The sequence below is a fragment of the Sander lucioperca genome, chromosome 5 (genome assembly GCF_008315115.2).
Source record: "Sander lucioperca isolate FBNREF2018 chromosome 5, SLUC_FBN_1.2, whole genome shotgun sequence".
NCBI lineage: Eukaryota > Metazoa > Chordata > Actinopteri > Perciformes > Percidae > Sander > Sander lucioperca.
Genome location: NC_050177.1, coordinates 44,198,966 through 44,220,958, shown reverse-complemented (window position 1 = coordinate 44,220,958; position 21,993 = coordinate 44,198,966). Strand labels below are relative to the sequence as shown.

The 21,993-nt window shown below is 40.5% G+C and overlaps 1 protein-coding gene across 2 annotated transcripts in view; it reads right to left on the bottom strand.

The window, feature by feature from the left end:
- The window catches only part of acsl3a (acyl-CoA synthetase long chain family member 3a), a 35,882-nt gene extending 20,197 nt beyond the window's left edge, over positions 1–15,685 (bottom strand). For both annotated transcript variants that reach the window (XR_004897417.1, XM_031283619.2), the window contains exons 1-7: positions 15,136–15,685; positions 13,849–14,026; positions 9,073–9,182; positions 7,692–7,830; positions 5,564–5,714; positions 2,850–2,973; positions 2,638–2,709 (exon numbers count right to left, since the gene is read on the bottom strand). Coding sequence is in view for 1 of the 2 variants with exons in the window: in XM_031283619.2 (XP_031139479.1) it covers positions 2,638–2,709; positions 2,850–2,973; positions 5,564–5,714; positions 7,692–7,830; positions 9,073–9,182; positions 13,849–14,026; positions 15,136–15,510 (1,149 nt within the window). In the remaining variant the exon portion in view is untranslated. The remainder of the gene's footprint in view (positions 1–2,637; positions 2,710–2,849; positions 2,974–5,563; positions 5,715–7,691; positions 7,831–9,072; positions 9,183–13,848; positions 14,027–15,135) is intronic.
- Between the last annotated feature and the right edge of the window lie 6,308 nt (positions 15,686–21,993).

Below are 21,993 nucleotides of genomic sequence, written 5' to 3'. Positions count from 1 at the left end.
ATGCCTTATTTATCTTGGTTTTTTCAGTTTCCTTCTAACAGTCTAAGGGACTGCAGTGGAGAGAACTGAAACCCACAGATCAAGAACACTTCATTATCCAAATCAGCAGAGTGTTTTCAAAAGCTGGACTCATATTAAATAGGGAAAAGGGCACAAATTAAAAACAATAAAAACCAGCTGGTCCCTGTGTGTATGTGTGTGTGTGTGTGTGTGTGTGTGTGTGTGTGTGTGTGTGTGTGTGTGTGTGCGTGTGTGTGTGTGTGTGTGTGTGTGTGTGTGTGTGTGTGCGTGTGTGTGTTTGTGGGTGAAGCTAAAGCAGTGAGAGAGGAAGTCGACACAGGATTCAAGCAGCAGCCCGTTGTCATATCACAGCAAACAAGTACGTGTGCATGAGTATGTGTGTGTGTGTGTGTGTGTGTGTGTGTGTGTGTGTGTGTGTGTGTGTGTGTGTGTGTGTGTGTGTGTGTGTGTATGTGTGTGTGTGTGTGTGTGTGTGTGTGTGTGTGTGTGTCGTGGGGATAACCACATGGGGCTTTCTCACGTTCTGTTTACAGCTGTGAATGGTTCCAGACACTGGGGCCCTCTGCCCTTTACACTATGACCACTGGGAGATGGGGGGTGGGGGTGGGGCTGAGCTCATGGTGTGAGAGAGAGGGAAAGAATACAGCGGCAAGGGCGTATTGTCTCCAACTAGCCGGCATACAGTCTAGCCAACAAGAACAATGGAATTATAATCTCCTATTGTCAGGGGTTTAGTCATTTCGTTTCATCAACTAGTCACTGAAAATAAGCCACACACAAAAAGTAGACCACTTCTCAACTTTTGTCATTACTCATTGACAATGCATGCAAGTTTCTTGTATTGTGGTGCATAGTAAATTATGTGATATTAAAGGGACAGTTCATCCCAAAATCAAAAATGTGTATTTTCCTCCTACCTGTTGGGCTATTTATCAATCTAGACTGTTTTGGTGTGAGTGTCGGAGTTGTTGAGATGTCTGCCTTCTGTCCAATATAATGGAACTAAATGGCACTCGGCTTGCAGTGCTCAAAGCAACAACAAAAAATTACATTTGAAAAACTCAACAGAAATGTCTCTTTCCAGAAATCATGACCCCTGGTTACTCAAGATAATCCACAGACCTGGGCCCATATTCATCAAGCCTCTGAGAATTACTCACAAGAACACTGCTAAGAATTGACTGAATTCACTGATTCTTGGCTCAAAGCTGCGTTTAAAAGTTAGTTATCAAGCATCTCAGTCGTAATTTAAGTGAAGTGTAGGAATATATCTTAAGTGTCAGTCTTAGAGGTGATTCACAACACCTTGGTGTGCCACAAACGGGATTTTGGAGGACGACATAGGCATGGACCAATCACTGAATAGATTTCCTTATTAAGAATATTCTCAGATAAATTCACATCGAATGGTGAAAGTCCTGAGAGGAGTTTACAGTCAACAGACATTTGACAATAAAGAATTTCAAGATAATACAAATTGTCCAAGTTGAAAATGAAAGAGAAACACGTTTTCCACCATGTCTTAATTACAAATTCTAAACCAGTGTGCTGTTAACTGACCTGCCTATATATAGCCTAGATGTTATGATATTTTATGCCTGCTCTGTCCAAACGATACCGTTTGATTAACTGCTCGCCGTCAAACATTTCAAAAACGTTCTTCCTCTCCTGAAACATTCGTGCACGTCTCCTCAGTGCCATCACAATCCCATACTGGCAACTCCTAACCACTTGAGAGACCTCTCGAGCTGTCTTATATAACTGGGAGAGTAAGAGTGATTCTTAGCTTTAAGAAATTTGATAACTTGCTTTTATACTTAAGTTTGAAAGTAGGAGTAAATGTCATTAATTCTCAGCACTTAAGACTAAAATGGCACTTTGAGAAGCTTGATAAATACGGGCCCTGGTTGTTAGCAGTTTCATGTGGGAACTATTTTCTATTTCCTTGAATTATAGCAGCTTTAAACCTCAGATTTTGGAGTGCAATGATCCATCAACCATATCAATGGCTGTGTGGATACCCTATTAGATTAATTTATTGGTAACACCCTGACTGCACACTTTCATTTTTCAGCTCACACTGCATGCCCTACTTTTGTTCCCCCAAATTGTGAACTCTTAAAACTAACAAAGCGCTTAAGAACGGTGGAACAATAGCTCTGCTTTTTGACAAAATAAATACAGCCCTGCTAAATTTTAAAAGCCCATCCTGGTGTCATCACTGCTGAAATGGATTAATTACTTAAATATTACTTCAAAGACAAGCAGGACTAGACAACCTCGAATATGCCATTTTAGCCCCTGGGTGTCGAACACTGTTGTGATGAAGAGCAGAAATTGGCAAGCGGTAAGAGGCAGAGAGTATTTACGTCACAGTCTTTCCAGAGACAGATCCAGCAGATCCAGGCCTGCTGGACTCTGTCACTGCTACTCCAAAGCTATCAACAAAGACAGAGTATCTGACCTGCTTCCAGACCAGACCAAACAACATTGTTTGAAACACTTACACAGACTTAAAGATTGACTCAATGAGAGATACTGTAAAGGTTAAGGCTTCTCAAACATTATAGTGTATAATGCATAGTTCTGTGCTGAGTGTACTGTCTACGTACGTACCGGGACAGCTGCCATCAGAGTGGGCTGCAGGGCGCTGGCATCCCCCTTGCTTCCTTTCTTGATCTTGGTTGACTTTTGGTGGGAAAAAGAAGCACAATAATGGTTGCACATATCAGATTTGGAGCGTATCATTTGTATTAAGACTTGAAATCTATTTTCCAGAGGAATTTTGATGAAATGCAAAAACAGTTGAGTTTAATGTCATACGTTACCTGGTCAGCTAGAGTCTGAGGTGAGGAATAACCGATCCTACAGCCATGAGAAAAACATACGAGCTCTGCACTGAGCTCCAGTACATGGGCGAGAGGCAGGTAGCCAATGTAGGTGTCCTCCTCACTGTAAACACAAATCACTCTTTGAGACACACTCTAAAAGTAATCACTGCCATCTCATTCAGGCATTAGCTCTAGTTATTATTATTATTATTATTATTATTATATAATAATAATAATAATAATAATAATAATAATAATAATAATAATAATAATAATAATGTATACTTTGTTAATTCCTCTTGGGAAATTTTTTTCAATCTGTTATTTCATTGTTACACTCACAGGAAATACACACACATGCATTGGAGAGACGTCAGAGAGAGGGGGCAAAGGGGGCAAAGCCCCAAGGCCCAGAACAGTTGGGGGGTTGCAGTGCCCAGGAGGTGAACTGGAAACTCCAGCTACCAGTCCACACTCCATACTTGGTCTGTGCAGGGACTTGAACCAGCGATCCTTCGGTTCCCAAGCCAAGTCCCCTCAGACTGAGCTACTACCACCCTAAATTAAGTTCATCAAGCTGAATAAATGTACATGTACAGTCTCCTGTATAATCAGTTTTAATCCAAACCATAATGAAATCATAAATCATATTATAGTAATCTTTCGAAGATAAATGCTGTGCATCAGAAAGATTATCTGAACAAAAAAGAGGGCATATTTTCCTTTGCTTGGACTTGAAAATGATCCATCTGGCCACATATGTATCCAAACACAATTTGTGTCTGCAATTCAGAGCATACACAAGGAGGAGGTTTACACAATTATATTACTTAATATGCAACGGAAAGCCATAATTTCTATAAGAAGTATGATTGAGATTGTAAAATTCGTAACCCCTCTATCGTTCATGCTTCTCACCCTAACTTCCAACCCTCCCAGTTTCTTTTTTCCACACATACTGAACTCCCTTCCTTCTGCATTTCCTTCCACCCCCGTCTCATTCCCCAGAGAGAAGGGTCGGTTTTTGTTTTAATGTAAACACTTGTGTTGTATGATGGTACTAGATGGCTCATACTTGTGCACGTGCTCAGTTGACATGGAAGGCCCGACCAAGAACTTAGCCCCAAAGAGCATTTGGCGTTTTCTTTAAACACAGTATCACTCAACCTTATAGCCAACCAGAGCCAGTGGCAGTACATATTAGTCAAAGAGGAGAGTTTGAAACAGCAAAGAAGTGAATGTCCTCATTGTGGTGATATAATGCAATTTAAACTGCCTGTCTCTTTTTCAGATACACTGAGCTGAGGAGACATTCTCATGCATGAATGGAGGTAGGTGTACAGTGCCCTGCTCACTTTGGGCAAACAGTAATAGTGATAGAAATAAAAAGGCAATAGTGTATATTATTCTGCTCACAACAAGAGTAATGTAAAAGTACAAAGATATAATATTTTTGTCCCGGAAAACATCACTTTCACCCGGCAGCCCACCTTCAAAAGAAGGTCCACCAGTCAACTGGCTTGAATTGGTTTAGGTTAAATAAATAGTTCAACATTTTGGGACACATGCTTATTTGCTGTGTTGCCAGAAGTTAGAAGTGAAGACTGATACCACTCTGGGGACTGCCCATTGTTCCGACGATTTATAATTCCAAAGCCCCAATAGTCTGAAAAATGTCCCATTGGACCAAAAGCCCATTCACACAGACCGTTATCCCGAAAACAAACACGCGTTGCTCCGAAGGGCCGTTTCTCCAAATATACGCTCCACACTCAAACAGAAGCATATTAATTATTATGCAGAATGACGTAATTAGTAAACAGAAAAGGTAACTGTATTCTGTTAAAGTTACAGAGTTCAAATTATCAATACGTTTAGTAAAAATGGGGATTATTAGCTAGATTACAATGTTAAATCTCACTCTAGTCTCAGTCAACACTCTAATCAACACTCTAGTCTCGAGTGAAACCATAGTTTACAGTTGCCAATTCATTATCATGGCCTCTAACGTAGTGAAAAAAATGCTTTCACTGGGTGGAAATTTCGCCATTATTTTGTATTTTAAAGAGAGAAGGGGAACAACATCACAGTACAGTGCAAGTTATGCCCATATTTGGTATTAAAGTAATCCAAAAGTAATGGAAAGTAATAAAGCTGTTACTTTAATATTGTGATATTTTAGATTAGGTTACTGACTACATTTTTTTAGATTTATTGTCCCAGAGGGATATTCGATTCCAAGTTCACATAGCAACATAGAGACATACACATTACATTACATTTAGCTATATATATATATATATATATATATATTCCAGAGGCCACACGCCTCTGAAGCAACTATGGGTTAAGTGTCTTAATCAGGGACACATTGGTTGATGTATCACAGTGGGAATTGAACCCAGATCTCCCACACTAAAGGGATGTGTCATATCCACTGCACCATCACCACCCTACTGGGACAAAACTCTGAACTCGCTGAAAAGAGCTCTCCACAGATGGAAGTAATGTGAAGTGTTGATTGAGGGGGTGATCAGTGTCATTTGCTATTGTGAGTACTAGGCGTGTGATGGCTCTGAGGTTTATATCTGAGAGATTGGGAATGGGCAGGCAGATGATTTTGGAGGCAGTGTGTGATGCTGGTACGTACTGTACAGGTAATTAGTAATTGTATCGGAATGGAGTTTTAGATATGAGTTTGTGTTGCCTACCACAGGTTGGGTATCCGCTCAGCCATGCCTGTGATGCAAGCGATGATGTTGCTATGGGAGATCATGACGCCCTTTGGTATGCCTGTGGATCCACTGGTGTACATGATGACTGCAATGTCTGAAGGCAGCGCCGGCTTGCGCTCACGTGCGGCTGTGAAGTGAATGTGAAAATACACATACATGCACAAACACTGAGTGTGAGCTGAATGCGAGAAAACAGCATTACAGTAATGTCTTAAGTAATGGCTGACAATACATTGTGATTTGTGTTTAGTGACTGACCACACACAAGAACACAGACTAAACTAAAACAGCCATGCCCAAAAATGCATCCAGGTTTTTATATTGTCCACACAGCCACATTCTTGGAGTAGAGTAATAGCCTCTGTTCCATTTGTTGCATGGGTCCAGGACTCCACGGACTGTGCTAGCCAAAAACACAATTTCTCCTCTCTCTCATCTTCCTCTCACTCTTGTGCACTTTTGTCTTTCTTGTTCTTTTCCTGTCTCTGCTCTTTCATCTAATCCTCTTCTCTTTCTGACACTTTCTTTATCTCTCATTTGCCTCAGTCTTTCCTCTTTAATCTTGTTCCTTTATTTTTCCGTCTTATCAGGACTTCAACTGTGTACATTTGGTAGACACTATGTTATCTTCTGTTAATCTAGCCCTGGCTGGTTTGTGTGTGTGTGTGTATGTGTGTGTGTGTACTGTGGACTTCCCAGTCATCTGTAGGCCTAAATCTCTTTTTTTGCATGGATGCAATCTTTGCATGTTTTCAAGTACCCTAATAATTCAAGTACTCTAATACAAGTGTGATTCTTCAGTTGACACTAAAAGGTGTTAAAAAGGTGTGCAGGCTGAGGTAAAGGTCAGGGCTGTGCTTGAAACAAAGCAGTTTGTACTATGTACGAGGAACAATAAATCATACAAATGGGAACGTTATGACACTTGCAGGGTAAATAGAAGAAATACATTGTCCTCCTTACAAAGTAATTCACATCGCATTATGCCAATGCAGCGTCTTGCCAGATGGCGTTGAAATTAATAAGAAGGATGAATTTGTGATGCCTCTAGAGCTAAAGTGGGTCTGATCGTTGCCTTAGGGAAAACCCTAAGATCTTTTTTCCCATGATTCATGTTGCATGAAGTTACACAGTTGATGGACTGTTTTCATCATTGCCTGCAAGTGGGCGAGATTTACAATCAAGACCTTGAATCATGACCAAGAATGGTTTTGGTGAATGTTTCTTGAAATTAAGAAATGCATAACTGGGAGATAGTTGAAAATACAGGGTGCAGAGTGATGATCCCTCTCTGGGCCTCCTGTCTGAATAAATAAGTAAAGATCAAATGGGGGAAACAAAACCAGTTGGTGGTTTGCTAGGCTAGCAGCAGTGTACTTTTCATTTCTCAATGTTCAGCATTGTGTGGAACAAAAACAGAACTAAGACGTCCGAGCGCAGCAGGCCCCGAAACCAAACAAAGGGATGAAGGGAGGCGTAAAGGACATTACAGTCAACAGGGGGAGACCCACTTGTCTTCCTCTTTCCTCTTACTCGGATACCAGGCATGTAGGAGTGTGTGCTCTGAGAGTTGATGTCATGTGAAGTTAACAGTGCTGTGTGTAAACATGACCCTCCCCTATATCCCAGTGCTCCATCCTCCCTTCCTAAACATCCGTCCTTCACTCTTTTCATCTGCACATGACACGAGCAGCTTCTCTTGTTTTGGGTCAGTCAGTTTAAGGGGCCACAATAAAAGGCGAAGAGGGGACGAAGACCTTTCCTCATCCATTCAATCCACTAACTGAATAAGCATCGTATGGATCTTAATATGACACAGATGTGAGCACTTCCTCATTCACATGACCTAATGGGACCAATACCAATCCGCCCCGAAGACCATGACCATCCCTATTAGAGTGGGACTATCTGTTACTAACCTCTAAGCTACGAAAACCACAGAGATGCACAGTATGAAAGACATGGGTGAAGCATTAGGTTTGATAAGAAGGTGCTCTTTTGTTTTAGGTGCTTGGGACTGGCTGCTTTCAATAAAAACTACAATAGGTTTTTAAATATTTAAAATACATGAAAGTGCTTTATTATTTCTTAATTTAAAGCTTACCATTCTCAGGCCTGGCTCCCAGCTTCTGAACGGCAGCCATGTTGTGGACACTGATGCCACGTGGATAGCCGGGCCACGAGGTTGGTGTGTTATCCACTACAATGATATGCTGCAGTCTCGGAACTTCAATTAGGATAGCCTGACACACACACACACACACACACACACACACACACACACACACACACACACACACACACACACACACACACACACACACACACACACACACACACACACACACACACACACACACACACACACACACACAGATGTTAGCACAAATATGACAAACAGCACATGATGAAAACCAGGTTTCTTCTTAGACAAGTAAGGAAAAACCCATGCAGAGTGAGCAGAGGAGCTGTGTTTATGTCATCTTGATAAAAGGGTTGATGAATTGCCAGAGCACTGTATATATTTGGGGATTGAACCTGTCAAAAACAGCCCTTAGCATAAGGCATATGCACATCTCCTTATTGTTATGTCTCTATGGTGACACACTCTGCCTCTCCTCAGTCAGCACTGCCTCAACAGTGGTCTAGAAATTGCCTTAATAGTATTGTTGTATTCATATACTACACCAGAGACAATTTGATGTCAGGAAGTCTTAGTTTACTTAGCTTTTTATTTCACAGGAATAGAGTTGTAGACTGAGATGAAGGAATGTGTATTTCAAACTGTAATATTTTGTTTAGACTTCTTATATCAGTTTGGGACTTTTTGTAATTCTATTTTATTATATTTATTAACTAAAAACCTTACTTTTCAACCTTCAAGCATAACTTAAATCTTTGCAACTTCTATCTTCCATTTACAGCTCCATAAAGGGCGGATCTCTTAAATTTTTACCAATTACCAAGAATACTTTTTCATTATGTCCTTGGGACAAAATTGTTTTGGGCCAGAAGCTATTGCTGGTGTTTGCCTAAGCAGCCCACTGAGATATGTGGTATTGGGCTACACAAATATGCATTTATTACTGCTTGATACTATTTGTCGTATTTCCCCATTACCACAGAACTACTAAACTAAACATGCATAGTTGCACATGATAAGTCTTTGGGAGGATTGGGCAATACCGAAAATGTACAACCAGTGTGGCTGCTCCCTCCATCGAGACCAAATACTCAACAGTGTTTCTCCAAACAATATAAGTACTGATACTTGTTGATCCTCATTTACTATCCACACACAGTTATACCTGTACACCTACATGTCCCTCCTCTGCACAGACCTGAGGTGTCATTGCGACTAAGCCAATATGCCAAAGATGCCTACATACTGCTGCTTGCTTATAGCTTTGTAATGAATGCCATAATCTTTAAATGTGTGTGAACAGATTTTCAGTATACATTTGTGTGTTGGAGTGTATCCTAACCTTGAGTCTGGTCTCCAGGAGTTCTCTGCTGGTGATGACAAGGGTGACCTGAGTCTCATTCAGCCCATGAGCAATGGCTGGACCTCCCAGCGTGGAGTAAAGGGTGACCACTGCAACACACACCCATAAAACAAACACTTTATCACAAATGACTGAAACATATACATCTACTGGCCTTGTTTCGTCATATTTACACACCAGTCATGTAACACAGTTAATCATTTCTACACATGTAACAGCCCCTGCTGACTGTAATGTAGAGAAAGTGCACATCTATAAGTTAACCTATAGAAAGACTGACCAAATCACACTCACTTTCTGATACATAGCCTTGGTCCCTTTGGAAATGAATGGTTAAAATGATACTGATTTCAAAGAGCTGCTCTTTCATGTTGAGTTCAAATTGCAGGGCTGCAACTTTGCCATTTCAAATATATATATATATAAATGCATATATATATTTATATATATAAATGCATATATATATATATATATATATATATATATATATACATATATACTGTATATATCTGACAGCTGTCTAAGCCAAATTCAAGGGAAGTGACACTAAACAAATCCTTGAGGTTTGAAGGCTTGAAGATGCAGTCTGTAAATTGACTGAGTAAGGAAATAGATGAAATATATTGCAATAGCCCTGCAATAAATATTATCTGATGCCTCTGTCAACCTTTTCCCTTAGTCAAACAGGTGCAGAAGATGATACATAAATACACCAAGAGCAAAAGAGGACTAAATATTTACATTTGTGAATAAATACATTTAAATAATGTCTTGAAACTAGCTTAGAGACGTGTGTGTTGTGTGTGTGTGTGTGTGTGTGTGTGTGTGTGTGTGTGTGTGTGTGTGTGTGTGTGTGTGTGTGTGTGTGTGTGTGTGTGTGTGTGTGTGTGTGTGTGTGTGTGTGTGTGTGTGTGTGTGTGTGTGTGTGTGTGTGTGTGCAGTCATCATATAGCCAATGAAACATATGTGAAGATGGACCATGTACATGCACTCTGTCTACACCGCTCAGTTTTTGCTGATTTGGCCCCACCCACACCGATGACATCATCAGGCACCTCAAGAGGCCTCAGCACAGCCTCGGAGCCAATGGGACACAAGCTCTCACTGCCTGAAAAGCACTCTTTTGGGGATAAAAACAGTATTGGTATGTGAGGGCGTGTGTGTGTTATGACTAAGTGCACATGTCTGTCTGAGTGTTGCTTGCATACATAGGAGCATCAGTAGTTGGAGCTATATTAAGTGTTAAGAGTTTGATACCTTTTATTAAAATCAGATATTGACTAGTCAGTGTCTTTCACATCTGATGTGGTGTCACCAGGCTAACATTAGCCTGGTGTCTGACCGACAGTACAGCAGTGACTTTTTTCTCACATCCCTACCTGATTTAGACTGACTGGGCCATTTGCCTTGACTTTTCCCACTTTCAAAATTTCAGATGGTTTTCAGTTTCCCCTGACATTTCCTAGATCAATCAATGCCGAACAGAATCAGACGTATCACATCTCATGACGGTCTGAGGAGTCGGCTCACGCCTTAAAGACCCCCTCCAAACATGTTTATATAAAACATACTCAGTGCCTGATGTGGGTTTTTTTTCAACAAAGAAAAATTATTAAAATTACATTTTCTTCTCACTCATTGAAAATTCCAGAATCTATCATTTCAAAAGTTTAACTGCTGGACACATATGTCTCCTACTTCAATCAAAAATCTATTCCCAGTGTATGTGACCTGGAGGCTTCAAGTTTCCATAGCACACTCTTACACGTTTTATACTGGTCCACGATTGGCTCCAAACTAGTTATGATGTCACAAATCCTGTTGTATGTACAAGCCTTAAACTCAGATTTAAGGAGAGCTGGGAGAATCATTCTCCCTTCAGCAGATGAATGTGAAAACTGCATTCTAGTGACAAACTCTGCATAGTGAGGCTCAAACATACAAGTGTAGTAACAGTAAGCAAAGCACATTTTAAGTGGAGAGGGACATTAAATACATGGCTTTTGCTGTGTGAATAAGTGCCTGCTTGTTTTGTGCTTGTGTGTGTGTTAAAAGATCAGAGTGCCAGCAGCAAATTAGCTTCGGGTCAACCCTTGCATCTGAGAAAAGACAGACAGAGAAAGGGAGTGAAAAAGAGGGAGAGAAAGGTGACAGGAGAATAGACAGATAGAGAGAGCGAGGTAGAAAAACACACAGTAGCAAGGTCTATAACCCCTCGTCTATACACTGACACAGAGTCACAGACACGTGGGTTTATGGGACAGGGCTTAGTGACATCACATTCTTGCATCATGGAGCTCCAATACTTCCTGCTCTGCTACTGTGTGTGAATGAGTGAGTGTGGATAAGGGGCCATGACACCTCCAGCCGTGAGATCTAAACACTAGATTGGGCTCCAGCTTGACACGCACGCACGCACGCACACACGCACACACACACACACACACACACACACACACACACAACTTGGTCACTCTGCATTTTTCACTTCACAAATGGTGTCGTTAAGACATAGAAAGCAGCCAAAACTGAAGTTATGATGTCTTTATATGACAACAGCATTATGTAGAGAATATATGCTGTGTAATTGCTGCCCGTTACATTGTTACATCTCATTCATTTAACTATATGACACATCACTCACAAATGATGATGCCTTCTGACAAAAAGCCAATAAAATACACACACACACACACACATACACACACACACATGCACATACACATACACATACACATACACACACACACACACACACACACACACACACACACACACACACACACAGTGTTTGAGTTCACTGGGGGCCTTTGGCTGACTCCCTGATGCCTCTGTCAACATCAGATGCTCACGTAGACTCTCTCACCCCTCTTCTGACGCCATCACCCCTCACTTTTCTCCCTCACTTTCCTTCCCCCCCTGTCTCTTCCTCCATCGCTCTTTCCAACCTTTAACTCCTCTCTACCCCCCTGCTCCCTACACTACGTTTTATCCACTGCCCCGGGCCTTTCACCGTCCCAGTGTTTGTGTTTGCAAGAGAGAAATATGTTTTATAAAGATGCTTTATTGGCTTGTACTTGCAGCATATTTTAAAAGCATGTCAGTTTAATGGAGCATAAACTGAAGCACACAGAGGAAATTAATGATCCTTCAAGGACATTTAGAAAGATTTAATGAGCTTAAAGTGCTGCTGTGGGTGCTTATAGTAAAGAAAGTCCTCCTTGAACGCAACTCACAGAACATATTAAAGAGTAAATCAGCACATAATCCTAAGGCAATAAGCTGCTGCTGTACTGCTCTCTGTAGTTTGACTGAAAATCTCAACCTTCTCTGTGGTTTACAGTGTTGACTTCAATGTTAACATTACAAACATAGGCAGGTTCTTGTCAAAGTGAAAAACATTTTTTTCCACAAAAGAACATATTGTGATTTTCTTATACATATTTACATGTAAGTCATTTTCTTTTTATGTCACAACTCTTATAATGTTACCTGTAACAATCATCCTTGTGCTAATATGAAATGATTCATCTGGACCTGTTCACCTGAGGAAACCAAAAACTATTTTGGGCTGACAAGTACAGCATTTTACACTACAATATATTTTTACATTAGAAAAATGAGAAAACTTATGGTGATACATGCTTAAAGAACTGTTTTCCAGTAAAAGAAAGAAGCCTTTTTGCTATCCACAAAAGGTATATCCAATGTATAAGTGGCAACGCTGTACATGTATAAAATAAAAATGCATCATTGTAATTATTCGAGTGTTTCCATCACAAGAAAAAGAAACAGATGAAGAAAAAAAGGAGTGAAAGAAGTGGGACACTTATGTAACAGCAAAGCAGAAGGGACAGATTGACCTTCTACGGTCTCAGCTGGGCCCAGCATGTTACAAGTTGTACACTGCAAACACGAACATGTGTGCATACACACACACACACACACACACACACACACACACACACACACACACACACACACACACACATAAAACAAACAGAAATGGCTACAAATCAGCCTAATTCAGACACATTTGGAATATGCGCAGTGCGAAAGTAAACACAGTAAACACTGAACACAGAGCTGCCTTTAAAGTCATAATACAGTATAACTGAAACTGAAAGTACACTGTAGTGTAAAGTACAAAATTACTTCCTTGCTGTTGTCATTAATGCCTATGAAAAAATACTTCCATTTGCCTCAGCCTTTTCTACTGCAGGATCCCATCATTTTCAAAAATACTCTTTTTAACTATTATACTTTCCAAGCATTAATTCATATAGGAAAAAGTAAAAATATAATGATATTTTACTTTGAGTATTACAAGGGTAGACAGGTATACTACGGAACGTTTTCTTGACTTTTTAAAACAGAATGGCAAATGTCTGAAACCAAATATAGATCACGTGAAAATAATAAATAAAAAAGTATTAGGTAATCAATTGATAATCAACTAATCTTTTGTCATTTTTTTAAGCAAGAAAACCAAAATTACAATATTCAAACACATACAAACAGCATAGGCAAACTAGAGGAGTGGAGCAAACCAACAGGGATATGACAACCATATGTATGTAAGAGAGAAATGCTTCTAACTGGCATGCAACTGAGTATGATCCACCTTTACTGCAGTGTTAATAATAGAGATTTACTGTAGTTCCTTTAAGCTCTTTTCATGAGGTGTTAACATTATTTGTCCACCCTCCTCTATGTATTTCTGTGTGTCCGTACTCACAGACGTGCTGGACTTACATGGGAAGTTGTACATGAAGCATGCCTGTGCAGCAATGATCCACTCGGCCCGTGTCTCACAGAAGATGGCAACGTTGTTTTTTGGCTGCTGACCCAGTAATGCCAAACCGCTGCCCAGTTGGGACGCTGCAGTGAGGATTTCCGCATAGGAGAGCCAGCAGTACTCCCCCAGAACTACCTGCAGGGGGAGAGATGGGAGTGGGAGGAAATGAGAGAGAAGTAAAATTACATTTTGTCAGTGATGAAGTAAAGGGGGAATAAAATGTATAGTAGAACGAAGAATGAAGGATGCAATGTTCTCAAGCATTACAATTAAAAGCCCATTACCAAGATTTACATTTTTTATATATATATATTTAGAGTTTGCACTGACGCATTAAATCTATCTGCATTATTCTGACCAATAAACATTTGAGGATTCGTCCTTTTATTGTGTGTTTATGGGTACATTTTACCACAGAAGCACAGTGCTGCGAGTTATATCCCACAGCCACATGCTTGGCCTGTTTCATATTAAAAAGTCCAGGAAGGGGAGTAACAGTTCACTATTGCCAAACAGACCTACTTCCTCTTCTTCTACCATTCTCATGCTGTAGCATTTCATGGTCATCGCATGCATGGGGAGAAGACATAACAGGCATCTGGGTATACTCTTCAACACTCATACATTGATGACAGTAAGAGGACAAAAACAAACACAGGAGCTTCCTGCATGTATTAGTGAGGTTATACTGGCTCCTAATGGTACATAAATGGCAGTGCACACAAACCCAGAAAGGCACACTGTAATGATGACTATACAGCACTGTTTTCCACTTGTTGGGAATAACAGCTAAGAGCTAAACAGCTAAGACGCATTAAATGTTTCAACAGTGGGGTTTAAATGGATTAGAAGAATCAGGCTGTTAGGCTTAATGGGGTAATTCAGAGGTATGGTAGGCAACTGTACGTCAAAGTTGGCAAAGTCCTGACTATGCAGGCACGGTACATACTCCAAAACATAAAGATTACACTATTTCAAAGTGTTTTGCTGGCCAAAGTTTGCAATGAATGCTGAAGTATCAATGCTTTAGTTCATCTGTGAATACAGGTGTTGTGTGTTTTTTTTAAGAGGATTTAGCGATTTGAGGCTATATATATATATATATATATATATATATATATATATATATATACAGTATATGTTGTATATTGCTTTATTTTCCTTCCTTTCCTGTTTTGCTGTGCAATTCCCTCCTCTATCATTATGCTGCTACTTCTAACCACACTTTCTGCATCACTCTTTACCTTCTTGAACACCTTTCCATTGCTCTGTTGCTCGTCCTCCTCACTGATCACCTCCCTCGTCCCGAGACAGTCTCGGTGTGGGAACCTCATGGCTGCGTCCTCAAACATCTTATCCAAGGTGTCCACTCCTGGGTGCAGTGACGTCGCCAACCTCTTAGTGGCGCTCACAGCTCGGTAGGGTCCCTCGGGACATCCCAGCACCGAGTGGGCCTTCATCTTCTTGGCTCGCTCCTCCTCGGAGCCGCAGCAGCCCACGTCGGGTCTGGAGACCCAGCTGAGGATGTAAGAGGGCATGAAGGTGAGGAAGGTGTAGATCCATACCATGAGGTGGAAGAGGAGCAGCAGCATGGGGTTCAGGTCCTCCTTCAGCTTCATCTTGGTGAAGCTACAATGTTGGATAGCAGAGAGGAGAGAGTATGGAGGAAGACGAGTTGTGAGAAAAAGTTCCAACTGCTACAGCTGCAGTCAGTCCCTCTTTTCTTCTGTCCCCTTTTCTTCCTTCTTGCTTTCTTTCAGAGAGCTTGAATCGTACACTGCTGGAAAATAAAAGACATTAACGTGGCAATAGAGCAACAACTGACATATAGTTTAATTTAATTGTTAAACTAGTTTAAAATAATAGTATGCCTGTACTCAAAACGATCCCTTAAAGTACAAGAATCTCAACTCATTGAGAAACCTAACCAAATAGTCACACATCTACTCTAGCACTCATAAAAAGCAAAAAGGGACATTTATTTACTATCAAACCATTGTGTGACAAACAGACCAGCCGGCTCTGCCTTTGAAATGTTCCTTCTCCTTCCTCCAGCCCCTGTATCAAGTGCAGTCACCAAGTATCAAAGAAGAAAAAAGAGAGAGAGAGAGAGAGAGAGAGAGAGAGAAAAGAAAGAAAGAAGCCTGAAAAGATAAGAAAAAACTAGAAGAGACAGTGAAAAAGAAGAAACGGGAAAAGGCCGTCTCTAACAGACGTAAACGACACTAAGTGTGAGAAGGTCCGGTTAGGTACGGTTTAAATGCCATGTGAAGCCACCAGTGTGAGAAATAACCATAATGCATACTGACATTCTATTCAGTCCATCAACTGTTTTTGCAATTGAGCGGCTAAAAAAAAACATGCCCCCTGTCAAAATGACGTGAGAATGCACACACATACACATTCCGAAGGCAGCCTATTCTAGCAGCAATAATTCATTATTCATATGAGGGTGAGGCTCACCTTGCTCCCCTGAAGCATTACATCCAAATCCTCGCAAAACTGCCCACTGACATGCACTAGTCTTTACCATCTTGTCTTCCATATACACTCATCCCTCAAGTGTCCCTTTGAGACTGGTAAATCAATCAAGGATTTTACCAGCAGTGCTCTCCCAGACTAGCATCTGTTCTCTGTGGGATGTGGACTCTACAGCGCTGTTGTTCTACTTGGTGTCTTGTTTCCCAACCTGGATGCCTTGCTTCATCACAGGCACTACAGCTTACCAAAACTGCACCCTGGTGGAGGAGATGCATTACCCCATCACCCGTTATCATCCACTGTTTGCTTGTTTGCTTTACTGTCTCTTGCAATTCTTATTTTTTGCAGAAAGTCAAGGTCGATGAAATGGAGGCCACAGAGAAGTAGTGGAGGCGACTGGAATAAACAAACTATCAGACTAGAGGAAAAGAGCAGAGCATCAACACAGCATGGTGCTGGCAGACTTCAACTTCTTCTACTGTTGTTTTGACAGTGAGCAGAAGTTTGAGGTCTGTTGTAAAAATATTAGCCTGCAAGATAAGCTTTAAATGCACCCACCATTTTAATTTCCATTATCTTTTGCAAAAAGCTCAATTACTGGGCTTGTCATTTTCAAACAGAATGTTAAGCAGTAATTAGTATTGAATGAGTCTGAAGGCTTTAAGATGTTTTAGATTAGATGTGGAAGGGGTACTCCAGCAATTGAGTGTTGCACTTGGAGTGATTTAAAAAAAAAATTGATCAAAATATAGCAAAGCAGCGTTAGGTTTCTTACATGGGAACCTAACACTGGAACCTAAATTTCCGATTACACAATCTCCTTTGTTAGACCCTCCCTGATTTGTAAACATTCCTGTCTATACTTCAAACTCCACACGCCCAGTTTATAACTCAAGCTCTCAGGTACAAATCTGAAGTATCAATATAGTATCAGTCCATGTTTTTTCATGCTTTGGCTCCCTTCAGAGCCACAAAAGACATCATGCGTACATGTATTAAGACAATAAAGTTGAATTGAATTAAACCTTGTGATTATTTTCGTTATAGATTACTTTTTGATTTTTAATAATGAAATGGCAGAAAAATCAAGCCATTGCACAAGGTGATGTCTTCAGATTGTTTGCTTAGGCTGACCATCATTCAAAGATCAGAAGATATTCATTTTACAATGATTTGAAACTGAGAAAAGCAGCACATTTGAGAAGCTGGAACCAGTAAATGTTTGGCATAGATGCTTGAAAAGTGTCCTGAACAACATCGATTACAAAAAAATTGTTGTTGGATAATTCTGTTAAACAATCAACTAATCACTGAAGCACTACACAATGGCAATCTGACATAACAGTGGGGAGTGCTATTTGTCTGCAGTACCAGGTAACACTAGTCAGACTATGCAGAGAGATAAGGTGATGCAGTCATAGAGGGGAGGTGGCTGTAACTTGTTGGTATTGTAAAGGCATGTCGGCTAAAATACATTTATGTATGAATAAAGATGGAGATACATCTGTAATGATGTTATCACACTGCTTTGCCATAAACATGCGTCTGTGTGAGTAGAAAAACAATCATAATCACCTGTTATGCCTTCCTTTTAAGATCCCTTGCGGCCGTGATTAACCGTTTACCGCTCAGAAAAAAACAGGTTCAACCCTGGTTTCGAGACAAGCCGGCTGGCCTAGTGCTTTTAGAAACATTCAACCACGCACAACCTGATTAGCAAGTCCAACTCCTCTCTGTCTCTGTACAAGATCAAGACCCTGTTTTGCACCACAGCAACACACAAGCAAGCATGACTCTAATCTCTTACCTTTAATAGCAAACGACGGGTAGTTGCAATATGTAGCCTAGTGGTTGCTCAATGGGTGGCTTTATGCAATAAGCAGGCGCTTTGCAGGCAGCCTCCACTCACAGGATTAATTAATATTGTGACATGGTCTACGTAGTGGTGGGGTGAGCTAGCATGTGTGTGTGTGTGTGTGTGTGTGTGTGTGTGTGTGTGTGTGTGTGTGAAGGAATCATTGCTTCCTAAAGAGATTGTTTGAATGGGGTCTTTTGTGTGCCGACGTCATCGTGCTTTCACCCACTCAGCTAAGCAGGCAGGCCTTGCAGTTTTGCAGAAAGTTCAACATAACCATTGTTGTGAAGCAACACACGACTCGTTCTCAAGGGTCAGACTGTGTGTGTGTGTGTGTGTGTGTGTGTGTGTGTGTGTGTGTGTGTGTGAAAGAGAGAGAGAGAGAAAGAGAGAGAGAGAGAGAGAGAGAGAGCGAGAGAGAAGAAGTATGTGGTGGGTTTGTGCATGTGCGTTGGTGTGTGGGGGTGCAGGACAGATTTGCACACATTAAGTGTTTATCTATTTCAACTAGTGACATAATCAAAAGCTTTAAAAACAAGAATTTTAAGTACGATTGCATTGAGTGTGAAAGCACAAAACATATTTGGTTGGATTATGTGGATCAGACTGCAGCTTTTCTCTGCTTTTGTGTGCACCTGGTGACATAAACTACTGGCAGACATGGCAGTCAGCAACCTATTCCTTTCTCTACTCTATTTATACAACAGCCAAATCAATAAAAAAAAGTATATTTATTATAACACCATAATAATGCAGACTTGTGTCCTCCTCACTTGCCCTTCTGAGAAACATGGCTTCCAAGGAGGAAGAGTGTGTGTCTGTGTGTTTTATAATCACATCGGACCATCCTTGCAAGACAATAGCATCTCTGTCTGTAGGTACGGGAGCACTCTAATGGACCTACATCATTTGATAACCGTTGCGGCAGGCCAGTTCACTTCAGCTGTGTAAATAGATCTTAAAAGTGGCAAGCAGCTTGAGGTTGTAAAAGTTAGAGTGAGGGCTTTGGTGAGGTGACAGATTTTCATGTCTTGCCTTTGATTAAAACACACACTGTTATAAATTGTGTGATACTTGTCTGCATTTTATAATTGTATTAAATAGCTGTGTCTACCAAAAATATATAATAGTGTGCTGGTGTTTATAAAAGCTCACCTCAATGTTAAAATGTGCTTATTACAATGACCATATAAGCTAGTGAGCATGCTCACATGCAGAAATACTGAAATCATGACACGTATGAATCATAATAATGAGAACAAAAGACACACAACATATTGTGAATTGTAGGCCTATATGTCATTATAATGGTGGTATCAATGAGCTACAGATGTTCAAGCTGCAACATCCAAGACCAAAAGTGCCATCCAACTGACCAACAGTGGCAAGATAACTTCCGATTTAGAATTTCAAAACAAAATATTTCAAACCGTGTTGCGTCATTTTGACTGCTGTAAAATTCATTTAATCTGTATTTATGGCAAAACAATGTTTACGGCGCCGGCCATACGAGGTAGCCTAATTACCACGTTTAGTCCAAGAACACATCAAGCAGGGGTATAGCCTGTCTTAAATAATAGGCTAGTCGTTTTGAATGCAATGCCATTTAAACACATTCATACCTAGAGTTCTCAGCTGAGAGTTAACAATATGACTTGACGTCAGCTGGTTCTCTCTCAGATTTGATTCTCATTTTGGTGGGAGACTCTTTACTTTGGTTCAGATGATAATACTACGTTAACTAGCAAGTGACAGTATACGTTGTACACATACGCTACTCTGTGCTACATTCGTAACGACATTATAAGAAAATCAGCAACATGGGAAGTCTCATGTCTTCATTTTTAGAATAAAGTTCGTTACTTCCAGAGTTGTCTCTGTATTTCTGGGGCAAATTGACGCATCTGTATCCGGCACACCTAAAGCATCCCAAACGGCACCTGGAACGAAAAAGAAACTTACCACAGGTGTCAGTTCATCCAGGCTACAGCAGCGGAGAGCTCTAATTTATATATACATATATATTTATAGCGTTGATTGCACTCTGCAATCTGAGCCCGGAAGTGAACCGCGCGTCGTTGTGTTGCCGTATGGTTGCTGTACGAGGATGGATGGCGGTGTTTTGGAGCGACGGGGGAGGCTTTCCATATCCCTGCTTTATGATTGGACTCGTGGAGGTGGCGCGTGCTAGGGGATGGGCCAGATGGAAGGAGGTGACTGCATGGGTTACTATCGTTCTCTTACATCCATGGTTACTATGCTAGAGGCCAGGCGCACGGCACTCACACATACAACCACACGCGCACACAGTGCAGTTCAGAATCCGGAAACACTTATGTTGAAGCTGACATGTGTGATGCTCCTGTTTCGCTGGTTACAGCTCTTGTAAAAGTGAATACACATTATTTATAATTTGGTTAATTATGATTCAAGTGGGCATCCTGGACTGGGCCCATATTAACGGAGGCATAGTTTTGTAGATGAGTACAGCAATGTGATTGTAGTCTAAATTTAAACTTATGGTCACATGCTTTGAAGGGTGTGGCTGGGGATCTGACAGGTACAATGCACAATTCCAAACTTTACAGAACCCCAACACAAACACTACCGCGATCATGCAAAACCAAACCTTGAAAAAAAAAAACACTACTTTGATTTGTATGTTGGCCTACTGAGAATTGACCCAGATAGTGCAATTTATAAAGCCCCCACACCCAGCCAAAAAAAAACAAAGACACTTGCACAGTTGGATACCAAATATCGATGATACCAAGGGCCTTTGTGAAAATGTACCTCCTATTTGTGCTGAAATGAAGGCATATACACACACATGGGAGTTGTTGAGGGCAGGCAGTGCACTTGCTATTCAGAAATTCTAGGACTATGAGTGGATTTGAACTGGCAACCAATACAATGCCGAAGCATGATGCTGATAATGTTATCTGGAGGTTTGAAGTAGAGGGTTTATCTGATGTAAAATATCATAATTTCTTGTCTGTATTCTCTAATAACTGTCATGCATTATGATTGACTTTTTTTCTATCCAAATGTTTTACTCTTTACATTTTGACTGTTGTATTGTTGTAATCCTAAGAAATTACGGAGCTATACAAGTGTGACACTGGCAGTGTGATGACTCACTCTGCAGTATGATACAGTGGCAGTGTGATATATAATGGAGACAGAAAGACAAGCAGAAAACAGATTGACTGTCATAGCTACTTATTAATGGAAAAATGACACGGTGAAACAAGGCTTGCTGCTCCACTTTGTCGTTAGTCAGAGTTGTAATAAAAATCCTTCCTTCCCACCACTCTGTTTGCTAATAGAATAATATGGATAATCCATCATTGCATGATTGGAATGTATCTGTCATCAATTTTAACCACTATGCACCAAGCAGATTTATAATTTGAGTGACATCTGTTTTTTGCTGTCCTTGATACTTTTTTCTTATTAGGGTGCCTTCTCTAAACATATTTTGCTAACAATACAACTATTTGATGTGAGATTGTTCTTTCAACCGTTCTTTTAATGAAATAAATCCTTTCATCCGTAATTCAATTTCTCATTATGCATATACATGCTGTGCCACAATCTGTTCTCATAGTTGTCATTGTTATCGTGAATAATTTCCTTGATACTGTGTGCATCATTATTTCAGGTGCATTCAGCCCATGTACCTTCTGATTCTTTGCTGTCATAGAATTCTATGTGTCACAATTCACTAGGACAGGAACCCAAAAGCAGACAAGGACAAGGTAAG